This window comes from Cheilinus undulatus, linkage group 8 (assembly GCF_018320785.1).
Source record: "Cheilinus undulatus linkage group 8, ASM1832078v1, whole genome shotgun sequence".
Lineage (NCBI taxonomy): Eukaryota > Metazoa > Chordata > Actinopteri > Labriformes > Labridae > Cheilinus > Cheilinus undulatus.
Window position 1 is genome coordinate 49,271,078 of NC_054872.1, and position 14,045 is coordinate 49,285,122.

General features: G+C 40.0%; 1 protein-coding gene across 2 annotated transcripts in view; it reads left to right on the forward strand.

The window, feature by feature from the left end:
* Positions 1-14,045, forward strand: part of bbs9 (Bardet-Biedl syndrome 9) — a 291,076-nt gene that overhangs the window by 45,841 nt on the left and 231,190 nt on the right. For both annotated transcript variants that reach the window (XM_041794515.1, XM_041794514.1), the window contains exons 9-13: positions 3,832-3,961; positions 8,485-8,666; positions 10,449-10,525; positions 10,609-10,662; positions 10,852-10,954. In XM_041794515.1, coding sequence (XP_041650449.1) covers positions 3,832-3,961; positions 8,485-8,666; positions 10,449-10,525; positions 10,609-10,662; positions 10,852-10,954 — 546 coding nt within the window. The remainder of the gene's footprint in view (positions 1-3,831; positions 3,962-8,484; positions 8,667-10,448; positions 10,526-10,608; positions 10,663-10,851; positions 10,955-14,045) is intronic.

The following is a 14,045-nucleotide window of genomic DNA, read 5'->3' on the forward strand; positions in this document are numbered from 1 at the left end:
CTTGGCGTTGGTTTTCCTTTAATTTTTCCATCATCTGCTCATAGCTGTGTATAAATATTATTGATTAGAATGTAAACTTGTGACTAACACAAGAGAATTCATCACTCAAGAGCAAGAAGAGAGTTACTAAAGACTTGGATGAATGATGTTTTCTTCATCCATGTGAATATTTTCAAGCTTTGTTGCCTTTTTGGACAGAATAAAGAACAGAAGCACACAGAAAATATTGATTAATGATGCGTGGTTTGTGTCTTGGACTCTTCATTTTAGAGACACTTTGGAAAAGACACAAAGGTGAGACCATCTATGAAGCTTTGGGTTTTAAGCATCTTTCCGACTAATCAATTTAAAGGGACTGAAAGATTTTTCTTGAAGCAGCACCTTGACAGTGAAGATAAAAAAAATGAGCAACAGCTGCAACAAAATACCAAGGATTACACTGAAGGTGAGGGATGTCACAGTGCCCTGGTCGTCCTGACATTTTTCTGTGGAAAATGTTTGGACGCCCCTTTGCTAGAAGGGAGTGTGCTCAGTTTTTTCACTTAAACAGTGAAGGTAAAACATAATATCAAGCCTTGAAACAGCAGTGTGAAAATGCCTTTTATACGATCAATGGGCTCACCCTCTGCTTGCCATTAACCTTAATGATAGTACAGTTTACGGGGGCTTTAGAACCAAGAGGTAGTGTCCACTCTTATAGACACCATATGGACAAAAACATTCACTTACCTGTCTGTTACACCAACAGGGACTATAATGACATTGTATTCAAATACATGTACTTTAATATGGACTTTTGCAGCTACAAAAGCCTCCACTCTTTTTGGAAGGCTTTCCAAAAGATTGTGGAGTGTTTCTGTGCAAATTTGTGCCCATTCATTCTGTAGAACATTTATGAGGTCAGGCACTGATGTTGTAAGACAGCCTGGTTTGCAATTTCCATTTCAGTTCATCCCGACGATGCTCGACTGGGTTGAGGTCTAGACTCTGTGCGAGCCAGTCAGGTTCTTCCAAACTAAACTCATCAAACCATGTCTTTATACTCCTTACTTTTAGGACATTTCCACAGAGCATCTGGTTTAGTCTGGTATGGCACGCCTTTTTTTTGTTTCCATATAGCAGAAGTTGGAAAGTGTTTAAAAAATAAAACAACCAGTACATCCCACTTTTTTGGGACCTTTCCGTGGGGATACCAGGCTTACTGATCTGTCCCTAAAAAGTGTAAGCAACTTTATTTATATAGCACATTGATAACAGGAAAGCTCAATGTGCTTTACACTGAGGGTTTTAAAACATCAACAATTACTTCCACAATAATAAAACCCTTTAGAAGGCTTGTGAGTAGGGGATTGCACTGATTTCACATCAGTGTGACACTGCTTGACTTTGGGCTGCAAAACAAAGAAGTCTGCCCCTTGAAGAGCAGGTGAAAACAGGAGAAAAACAGACTAATATCTGCTTAAACCAGGGATATTAAGACTTAAAGGTGATCCATACACTTTTCTTGTCATTGGATATTGATATGTGGGCGCAAATCGTGTTTCCTGACAGTTATCTGGATTATTAACATACCATTACGACTCAAAATGTTTCTGTACATATATTCCATCAGCTGAGGATCTGCACTGACCTAGGTTAACTTAATTAATATGTAGTTATTAAAAACTACATACCGACTGTACCGGCAGAGTCACGTTGCATGGGACTTCACATTCATAACCTTTACAGCCCACCTACGAAGTGAGGGTACGGATGTCTTTTTTTGCACTGGGGCACAGTCATGTTGGAATAGAAAAGGGCCTTCCCCTAACTGTTGCCACGAAGCTGGAAGCATAGCATTGTCCAAAATGTCTTGCTATGCTGAATCATTAACATTGCCTTTCACTGGAGATAAGGGGTCTAACCCTGACCCTGAAAAACAGCCCCACATTATTATCCCTCCTCCACCAGACTTCACAGTTGGCACAGTGCAGTCAGGCAGGTAACGTTCTTCCTGCGTCCTACCAGACTCACCCATCTGACTGCCAGACAGAGAAGAGTGATGCATCACTCCACAGAACACGTTTCCACTGCTCCACAGTCCAGTGCTGGTGTGCTTTACACCACTCCATGGTCTTCAGCTTTGTGGCTGTTGTTCCTAAATGCTTCCACTTTCTAATAATATCACTTACAGTTGACTGTGGAATATCCAGCATTGATGACATTTCACAAACTGTCTTATTGCAAAGGTAGCACCCATCACAGTACCACGCATAAAGTCACTGACTCAGAACAACAACTTTTTATTAGTATCAGAAATGTTTGCAAATGTAGACTGAAAACTAGGTGCTTGATTTTTGTATACCTGTGGCAGCAGGTCTGATTGTAACACCTGAATTCAATAGTTTACAGGTGTGGCAAATGCTTTTGTCCAAACAGCTGGACCCAAAAAAAGGAGACAGCATCCGTGAATGCAGGAGAAAATCAAAGTCAGATACAGTAGGAGGAAACGACCAAGCATCTAAATCTGAGCTTTGGTTCAGATTAACCTGGAATAACATTGTAAGAGAGCAGCTGATGTTTCAGCTTGAACCTGGCTGCTGAACATAGATTGCTCAGTTAAATTTAGGCTGTAATTATAATGCTGATGTGAGATCGAAGGTGTGTTTTCTTTGATGTGGCACCAATGCACTCTATCATTTTGACCCCTGCACTGTACCGCCTGCTGACCGCTGTTACTATATTATACCTGGTGTATTCATATGTTTGTTTTGCGTGTGGCCGTCACCTCAGATCTCTCTAGGTGGTAGCTGCACCATAGGTGGGATGGACTGGACATTTGTGTGTGTGGCTGTGAAACATTAGTAGTAAAACACAACTTATATTTAATGTTTCTGAGTGAGTCAGAGGAGAAAGTGTATATGTAACTTTAGCTGTATTTATACACCTATAAAAGCTGACCTTGTCTTAAAATGAATGATCTCAATGACAAAATTCAATATACAAAGCAGATGTGAGACATGAGGAGATGACTTTTCTTTACATGAGTGTACAAGTCGCTCACATCTAAAAGGGCAATGCCACCCACCACAGGAATGTGCTATTTCTGTGCTCCATGGCTTTGGATTTGTACTTTGGATATGCACCACTTTTTCAAGGTTGAAAATCAGAGACAAATCCTTGAAAGTTGGGCTGCTTGGAACCTGAAGCTGTGCATACAGTTTCATTCATAAAGCCTATGCATCAGCAGTTTCCTGTGATTCTTAAAAGCACATTTAGGGTAAATATTTCCACAATGGCTTCCATGCATTTCCACAGACCCCAAATCAGTTAGGTTTGGTTTGGAATTAGTTGCATTTCCCCTGTCAAACTTTGGAAAATGTACCCACATAATTGACCCCTGCTGTGCTGCTTTTTTGGCACTTTTCTGTCATGGTACTAGGTGTACCTATCTGGGTCTGCCCTGGAGTTTCCTCATTGTTGGTTGTGCCCCAAAGATGTCCACAGAGAAGTGACAAGGAGGCATCCTAAAGAGATGTCTGAAGCACCTCAGCTGGCTCCTTTTGATTTTGGGGCATTCAGTCATTTGTACAGAGGTTGAAGCTGAACTGTGCAAGACCTGGTTTGATCCTTGTAAAGTTAAATGATGATCTTATCTGATAATTCAGTTGAATGGCGCTATCATCAAACTTTTTGAATTCTTTGCCATCCATTGGGATTATTTCTCCAAGATACATCCCATCATATCCTCTTCACTGCAGTTTTCTGGGTAGTTTTTTAGCAAGAAAGATAAACATGGAAAAAGTAGTGTAATCCTAATTCCAATGATTTGACTTTTCTTGTCTTGTTTAGTGACGGATGGAACCACCAACCTCTTGCTTGGTAACCACACTGACATGCTGCTGGTTTACCAGGATGTGACTCTTAAGTGGGCAGCTCAGCTCCCCTTTGTGCCCGTGGCCGTCCGCATTGGGAACTTTCCGTAAGTATAGATCTTTGACATGTTTTTAAAAGAAAAGATAAGGACACAGGGCATTCAAATGACACCAACTTTAATATTAACACATATTAACATTGACATCTAGGCAGTTGTAACAAAGTATTCGGAGTGATGGTTATAATAGGAGAAAAAGATTGCTGTCAATGCATGGATGTGACTTATCTTTTATAGAGTTAAATTCAGCTCAGTGGGGCATTCAGCATAATATTAATATACTGTAAATCTGGCATATAAGATGCACTTTTGATCTTTCATTTTTTATATAAAGTTTCATTTGCCCTGTATATGTACCTAGTGCAGTGACCATCAGCTGCCACGCCAGGCCCCCCACATCCCCCCATCCAGCCCCCAGAGCATCACCAAATTCACAAGATGTGCAGAGGAAAAGATATGTTGTGGTATTTTTTATTTTAGATAAGCTCCCATTAAAACAACTCCTAAAACAACTGAGATTGGAACAGTTTCATCAAGATTGCTTTATGTTTCATCCATTTTTATCTTGTGTGATCTCATTTATGTGAAAAGTTCTGGAAGCTACAGTCTCCGCTCTTTGACTCTGTCACAAAATTTGCTTTTGCTCTCTGTGCCAAAAGTCCGTCTTGAAATGGGTAAAAGAGGTTTCAGGTATGCTGCTCCTGCAGCCTGGAATCTTCTTCAGGAGACTTTATTTCTTGAGGAGATGGTCTCTTTAAAGGTAGATTGAAGGCATTGGAGGATGATATATCAGGTTGTAGATGTTTTGACTGATGACTTTCTGATCTGTGACTCTGGATTTGGTTTTAACTGTGACTGTAATCGCTTGTTTTTTATGTTTATGTCTTTGACTGTGCTGCTGCCTGTCTTTGCCAGGACACTCTTGTAAATGAGATTCTCAATCTCATTTAGTTTTTTTTCCTGGTTAAATAAATTTAAATGAATAAATAAAATAAATCAGAAAACTACTTGTCAGCCATTACTAGCATATATGATGCATTTTTAACACAAATATATCAGTATATTCCTGATAAAACTGCCATTTGACTTCAGGCATATTCAGCTGAAATTCTATATCAATCGCCCTCTTGTGGCTGACTGTGATAAATAGGACTGATTTCACTCTTAGAGCCTAATAATTACATACATTTGAAAGAAAATTAAAACTTTAAACAAAAAATATGTTAATGAGACCATTTAAATTTTTTTTTTTTTTTTTTTTTTTTAAGAGATCAGCCCCCAAAATGCTGGCCCTTGTCTGAATGTAGTTGTTGACCCCTGCTGTAGTGTATACAATTCTCTATGTGTTGCAAGCAGCTACTATACTATGCTCAGACCAGACCAGCAGGAGTTTGCCACCACTTTTTAACCACGTTTCCCCCTGGTTTGATCATAATCATGCATTTCAAGAAAACAAGGAGTATACTGTTATGTAAACTGACCTTGTGGAGTGCAGAGTTGACTGAAAGGGCTCCTTAGTTAAAGACAAGTGACAAGCAAAAGAAGATGATCAGCAGAGAGATTTGGGCTGTGAATTTCTCAATCACCACAGCCTGACAGCTAAACTATCAGATTATGAATAGCAGATGTGCAAACTTCATATGGCAACAACAGAAGGTCCTGAAAGAGTGATGCAGCTGCACAGAGACGGTTTAAAGCTTATTTCCTTTTAGGAGAGTATACAAACAGGCTGTGTCTCATATAATAAAGATCAAGAATACAGTTTAAAATGTTACTGATCACCTTTAAGGCTTTATATGGCCGGTTACTGAGATAAACACATGCAACACACATATACTGTATATTTATACATCATGGGCTATTGCTTCCAGGGGTTGTGTTGTTTTTGTTTATCAGCTTGTGAAATCTGTCGTGTGACTTCTCAGGAAACGGCATGGCAATGTCTTCCAGCTGGCCAATCAGAGTAAAGCAGGGAGGGGCTATCTGTAGCCAATCACCAGCCGTTGTTCAAACATCTCCAATCAAACCACAATTTGATCAAATTAGAGGGGGAAACAGGAGCATGGCTGAACAATGATGTGGTTTCTGTGTGCGTGTGTGTTTTAGATACAGCAGATAGTGTGTGTCTGCGTAGCTGTTTGGTTTAGTTTGAGGCGATGTTGTTTTAAAGCACTCGATAGTCATCGTCCTGTTCAGAGTGTGGGAGAGGAACACAAACACACAGACGCACAAAACAAACACACAACAACAGTCCAGCAGGTCACTATAAATATCTGGGATTTACTACAGCTCCAGAAGCCTTTCCTTTGTTTTATTACAGAGAGGATTGAATTTCACAGCTTAATTCTGCCTACCCTGCATTAAATCATCAGGATTTCTTTAAACTTACTCACAAAGTATGAGTCCAGATTTGGAACTGAACTGAAACACGACCATAAAAACGGAATGAAGTATTCAAGGAAGTAGATAGGCAAAATACTAACAGCGGCAGCAGGATGGTGTGAAAGAAATAAAAGGGCAATCATGTCTTTTGCACTTCATAGTTAAACTTTTATCCCATTGTGATACATCATCTCAGTCTCCAAATGAGCCCAAGGCTCCATAAACCATCACTCAGTTTGTAAAACACTTATTTTAGTCCAGCCATGGTTAGTTTGGTCAGTTTTATTAGAATAATGCCCTTGTCTCAGTGTACATGCAAGGGGGAAAATCAGTATACAGAAGCACTCTGCTACAGCAGATGACGATAAGTCTCCTTGCAGCTAGTTTCTGTGGCCCTTCTTCCTCTTGATTTTGCTAACTAGTAAGCCACAAATTTATGTCCAACAGTGAAAACATGGACAACTGTAAAGCTCGGCTATTCAACACATACTGAAATTTTACTTATGGCGTAAATGCAATGTGCACCTCATCTGATGCCAAGCTGGTGGATTGGCTAGATGTCATGTCTGTCATCAGGCCGATTAATCTTGCAGAGGTCCCAGCTGACAAGCTTGTTCCATGTCAGAAGAATGACTGGTATGGTATAGTATGGTATGGCATTGTGTCGTATCGTATCATATCATATCATATCATATCATATAATATCATATCATACCATACGAAACAACACGACATGATACAAAACGACACGACACAACACGATAGGATGCGATACGACACGATATGATACGATAGGATACAATATGACACGACACGACATGATATGATACGACACGACACGATACGAGGGGACGAGATCCGATAGGATGCGATGCGACACGACATGACATGACACAATATGATACGATGCAATGCAACACGTCATGATACGACACAATACAATATGGATAAGTGGAAGAAGATGGATGGTTGGATGTTAAAAATAAAACTGTACCTTAAAATAAATACTAATATAAAGTAGGCGGCAAATAAAGAAACAGACTGACAAGGGGAGAAAGGATCAATCTAAAAAGGATAAGGAGGATTGCCTAAGGAGCATTTGCAGAAGGAATGAATGATTTTGAAGGAAGTGTACTTTACAAACATGTAAAAAATGAATACTTCAGGAGCGCAGATGGTCAAGTGATTTAAGGCGCTACCCATGTATGCAGGTGGCACGGGTTCGAATCCGGCCTGTGGCCCTTTGCCCCATGTCTCTCCCCACTCTCTTCCCTGTTTCCAAGTCTATCCACTGTCCTTCCTCTGTCAAATAAAGGCATGAAAAGGCCCAAAAATAAATCTTAAAAAAAAAAAGACAAAAAAAAAGAATACTTCCTGATGGCAACAGAGAAAAAACATAAGAAGCCAAAATGGCAGACAGGACAAAGTAATACTTCATGCATGCCATCCTCTGGGTTATTTGAACCAGAGGATGGCATGCCTGCACTGATTTTTATATACGATCAAAAAAAAAAAAACAGAAACCTGCTTCAGCAGTGATTGATTCCAAATCTGTTTAAACACTGAATGATCTGATTTAGAGTCCATGACTGACTTGTTGTTGAATGATACTGTTTATTTTTCTGTTTATGTCATGATTAGTTGCTAGGAAACACCATAACCTGAACAGATCGCTGTCAGATTTGGGATCTGGCGAGCAGAGACGGATGTATGTGTAGAAGGAAGTGTCATTAATCAGATCTGGACTTTATCCAGATTCAACGGTCTTGGGATGACAAGTGGAAATGTGTGTGTGGACGTGCATGTGCGATTATTTCCGTGGCAGTTAAAGTGAAAGTTTTATGCCCCCTCAGACACCCGCCATGCAGGTGTGGAGCTGGCTGCTGCTCTAAACCTGTGTGTCTGTGTGTGTGTGTTATCGCCTCGCTAGGCTGGAACTACAAAACACATCTGCAACCAGTTAACAAACACACTCTCACAGTCAGATTTATTATTGCATCACATAACATTTCCTCAGGCTCTCTATCTCTGCTCTGGTTTGATATCACAAACCAGCAAACTGAATTTGTGTTCTGTTTTCCTCAAAATGTAAATAAACTTAAAAACAGCAAACTCCTTAAAAGAATGAGACTAACACAAGGCCGCATCAAGTATTCATATGGTTGATAAAGCTTCTCTCCTCTTTTCAGGGAGTTAAAGGGAGTCGTGATCACTCTGAGCATTGAAGGTCACCTCCTGTGCTCCTACATGGGAACAGACCCCTCCTTCTTCTCCACACCAAAGGTGGACGCCAGGGAGGCGGATTACGAGCAGGTGGACGCTGAGATGAAGAAGCTGCAGAAGTTCATCAGAGAGGCCTCCAGGACTCAGGGTAGGAGACAGCTGGATAGACTTTTAGGGAGATTCTCTGAGCACTTATCAGGGTCAAATAAAAAAAATGAGAGTGTGCTGAAGTTCACCAAAGCTGCATGGGGCCTGAGTCTTACTTTCAAGATAAAGGTGCTTCAAGAAAGTCTTCAAGTACAACCCTTAAGTCAATCACAGGACCATTTAGCAGTAAAAGACTGGTGTATAATGTTACTTAGGATGAAGTTTCAGAATCACTCAGTGTACTTGATTATTCTGTTCTCTTAATTTTAAAATATTTTCAGCACTAAGTTTAGTGTCCAGAGCACATAAAAAGTCCTACTTTTGGAAAAGCACCATGCTCATCATTGTCATGAGGCTCTATCTGCCCTGAGGTTTTTAAAATTACATTTGCACATATTAACAGAAATCATGTTATGACACTTATGAATGTTTCATTCAAGGGCTTTTAGGTTAAATAATTTGTGTTTAGGGCTACTTTGTTTGTATTTACACAAAAATAATTTAAATTTATGTTAACTTTGGCCACAAAGTATCACAATTTTTTTTTTTTCGTGTCAGTCCTAATGGGGCTCAAGTTTTCTTAGATACAAGTAGGGGGGGCTCAAAGGAAAAAAGGTTGGTAACCACTGCTCTAGTGCATTGGTTCCCATCCTGGGACCCCCCGGGGGGTGCTAAAGAGCTTAGGGGGGGCACAAGGCTTTGTCTGCTCAGAGTTTGCCAACATTAGATTGACAAATATTGACTAAAACCATGACAAAGCAGTTATTAAGTAGTTAATACAGAGGTCTTTTGATATGGCTTTTTAGGGTTTTATCAGTGAAACAAATCAAATCTGTGTTGATTTACCGGCAGTGTGTCACTCTTCTTCTCTCTTGGGTCCTGGGGAGGGGCTCCGCTTTTCTTAGGTTTTCAGTATTTTTTTGTTCAAGGCATACCTAAGGCCAGCCACACACTGCTTTCACCACTCACAACCATGAACACAACTTTAACTTAATTTCAGGCATGATTTCATCCTGAGTCTTTGCCTTGTATTCTGATTTTTGCTTCACCTGTAACGCATGCCAGGATGGGCTGTTGTGGAGAGACAGCAAGACGGTATCGACAGACATCTGTGTTTTTTTTTTTTTTCTGAAGTCACGTGATCATGCGAGGTCATAGGCAGGTCGGCAGGTGTGTGGTCTCCAGTGATCTGACAGTCTGGCTAAGTTGTCTAGTGTGTGCGTTCAGAGGATTAAAGATGAAAAATCTTTGGAAATTGTCCTGAAGTCTGTGGTCTCCCACAGTTTAAAAATCATTCCAGATTTAAAAATCGTCTAGTGTGCGGCTGGCCTTAGATGAAGCCAAAATCTTAAGGCACACCATAGTAACATCCATGCAAAGTACTTGAACAGGTGTTTCAGTATTATATGGGTTGTTGTATAGTTGTAATAATGACATATAATTGTACAAATTCCCATGGCTCACCTACGGCTCACCATTTGGGAAACACTGCTCCAGGGATTTGCATATCCAGGGACAAATTCAGTTGGAATTTGGACACAAAAGGTGCATGGGTTTTCCACTGGCAGAATATAACTCCAAATGTCTCACAGCAGCCTGGGTCGTAGTTAATAGATCATTGATCATTCACAGATCATAGTTTTTTGGACCTCAAAATGAAAGAAAGAAAAAATATATATAAATTAAAAGTTTTAAATGCCCCCATGCCATTCATGTTTGTTTTCTTGATGTAAACTCGGAAACATGCATGATTCCGGATAAAACTCCTCCACTTTTATTGTAGACATCCTGCCTAAAACTGACGCTGAGGAAGACCTGATTATCACAGCTGCTGTGTCGACCAGCATGGACAGTGAATCGGTAAACACACAGAGATATTTACACATTTCAACTATTATATGCACATCAAGAAGCACTCATCACCACTCTCTGTCTGTCCACAGCAAGCTCTGATCCAAGATATTGATGGTCTACCCATCCCTTCAGTAACAATAAAGGTGAGAAGGCCATACATGATATCTACCAAATGAGCTGAATTTCCCTCCTGTTCTTTTCATTCTTCCCTTGAGATGTCATTATTGCACAGTGCCTACATTGGCTGCTCAGAGGGACAGCTGATCTTACTCTCTGTCCTTCTTTTTTCTCTTTCCTTACATTTTTCCTAACACGTCCTTTTCTCTGTGCAGGTGACAGTGAAGTCCAGTTGTGTGATGCAGTCCTCTAAACTGGCTGTCAAGGTTCAGCCCCCCCTGGCCATCACTCAGGATCAGTTTGTTCTGGAGCCCATGGGTCAGTCTAGTTCTGTTTTACCTCCTTGCTATCCAGTCTAACGCACCCACAAGGCAGTGACCACACTACAAACAATACCTTTCCATCCTTTTTAATGTATTTGTAGACATTTAAGATGACCACAAAAGTACCTCCAGTTTTCTTTGAAGAAATTCAGCACTCAAACATTTTCTTCAGGGATATCTTGCATTGCTTTCTGCACCTGGATTTGAGCAGAATCCTCCTCCATTTCATGCCATCAATCACTTTTATCACTCCCCGGCAATTTCTTTGTCGCTCACTCTCTCAGTAACAAAGTCACATTCAAGCAACACTCAGTTTCTCAGCTCAGCTCCTCCATCAAATTCTTCTCCACAGTCTGAATGAGCGCAGAGAGTGAGTAAATGAGGTGTTTGTGTTGTTGTGTACCTCTTTAAGTTTTGGTCACCTGGTATCAATAGTGGCAGCTTTGATGTGGATTTCTCTATACACCATGTACACATCATCTCCTCAGCTCAAACACTGAGATCTGCTGCTAGCTTTTTTTTTTTTTTTTTTTGCCTCTCTTGCATCAAAACATCCACCACTTACTTTCAGCTGTCCCACACATCTGAACATCCTCTTTCTCCAGTGTTTGACTCTTTCCACAGTCTGCGTTCATGTTGACATGCAAACATAAATTTACAGTGTGTAATTCATACCAGTGGAAGGAGGTTTTTATCAGTCTTCTTATAGAACCATGAAAGCACACATTTTTTAAATCTGTACTCCCAGAACCCTCTCTGTGCCTTGCTCTGCCTGTCCGTCCCCACATGGAGTCAGACTCTAAATGCTTTCTTGAATCAAAACTCCAGTTTATTTCTCCCCCCTTGACCAAAAGTGAAAAAGTCTCTTTTGTAGCTGATTTAGAATCTGCACAAAGTTGTCAAGTCATAAGCAAACCAGGACTCTGATTTAAAAAAATAAATCAAGTTACTCGAAGTTGCATCATTTAATGAAAGTTCTTGTTATGCATCACACCAGGATAGAGATATTTATATATATGTTTTGGGGCCTTTGTGTCTTTTTTCAGATAGTACTGAGAATGGAAATGGAATCTGGAGATAGAGAAATGGCATGCAGGAAAGGAGCCACATACTGGATTTGAACCTGGGATGCCCATAATGATAAACTCAAACTCACTTAGACCAGGGGTCATCAACTAGTGTTATACAAGGGCCAGATTTTGTCTTGACAAGTGCTGTGTGGGCCAGACCATCAAATAAGGTTAAATAAGTTAAAAATGTTGGTCTATTAGCTGTCTGTAATTAATTACCTATGTCTATTATTGACATCGTTTTATTACCTCCGCCAAGGAGGTTATGTGATCGGCAGTGTTCGTTAGCTTGTTGGTTTGTTTGTTAGCAACATAACTCAAAAAGTTATGGCCGTTTTTTTAATGAAATTTTCAGGAAATGTCAGAAAGGGCATAAGGAAGAACTGATTAGATTTTGGGAGTGATCCGGATCACCGTCTGGATTCAGGAATTTTTTAAAGGATTCTTTACTATCGGGAGATAGGGCTAATGGCAGAGGTCTGCACTCTCGGAGTGCTTTTCTAGTTTATACTGTTTTATTACAATTGATTTAATTATTATTTCCTTTAAAATTGATTTTAATTGTGAGTCATTAACAGTGAAATCAGTCTCAACTGCTGTACTGCAGCCGGCCTCCAAGGGGCCATAGAGATATTTTTGCTTGAAATGGAGAGATTACACAGAAAACTGCAGGTTTCATGAGGATTGGACTGAAAAGTTTATATTTATCATGCATCATATTAACTAATCATGGCTGAAAGGTGGATTCCTGTAAAAACAGATCGAATATTAAGTCAATTCGTATAAAACTGTTTAATGTTGATTGTGTTTGGGGTTTATTTGTTGTCTAAAGACAACAGATACCCTATAAAAACAACATTGTCTTTCCCCCTCACTTATTCTGAATTTAAACATGTTCGAGGGGGCCACATGAGAAGCTTTGGGGGGTCTGATTGTGGCCCCTGGGTCGCCAGTTGATGATCACTGACTTAGACTGTGATGATATCATCTTTTTCCCCTTTTTCTCAGTTTTATAAGAACAAAAATTTATTTTGATTCCGTAATCATTTCACATTTGGTTGAATTGGAGCGGATCAGATTAGACTGAATTGTTTTGTATTATGATGAATTATCAGTGAATCAAATCATAGCCTGTGAATCGAGATTCAAATTGAGTAACTTGACAAGGAGAGATTCACACTCCCACTTCCTACACCTCATCATACACGTCATCAGGATTGCATGACTGCAAACAACCACCTGGACGGGTTTTTTTGTGCACAAAATGCTAAAGAAGAGGGGGAGACAAGAAGTGACCGTTGATGGTACTGTGTTTCTGCACAGGGTAGGTGCAAGAAAACATTTAAAACATTGCTGACAGGTCAAGTTTTTCCCTGGGGGCACCAGTTGCTGTTGGCAATACAAGACTTGGCCAAACAGACTTTTTTTCAGACCTGAAAATTTGACATGTTAAAGTAACTGTCAGACATTGTACAAAAATCTGAAGACAGATCCTTGCAAAAGATCCTCAACTCATGTCCAGAGATTTAATATTCAGAAAGCAGCCATGAGATCAGAACAGTCCTCACCCTTGGGCATAGAAGACTATTACGAGTGTTCTTCACAACATCTATCCATCTTCTCCAGAAATCATTCACCTCCATCATAAACATGATCCCAAAACAAGAAGGCTTCATCTTCAGATCTTTTCTCATGCTAACGCTGAGCTTTTCTTTGAAGCTGCTGCAGCTTTAAGTTTCAGCCATGTGTAAAAGCGTACTCTCCAGACGTATTTAGAGTAAATACAGCCAAATACTCTGCTCCTGTAATTGCTGACTTCTTCACTTTTGGCATTAGGCAGCTGCTCTCATCCAAAGTGACTTCCAGTAATTGCATTAGTAGAATCCATTTAAATCCATTTTTTACACACCATAATGGGCAGGAATGTTATTGCTGGACCTCCTGTCTGGTTCGAGTTTTGAAATGACTGTCAAAACTTCTCGTAATAAACATAGTTGTCACTAAGAGCCTGGAAAT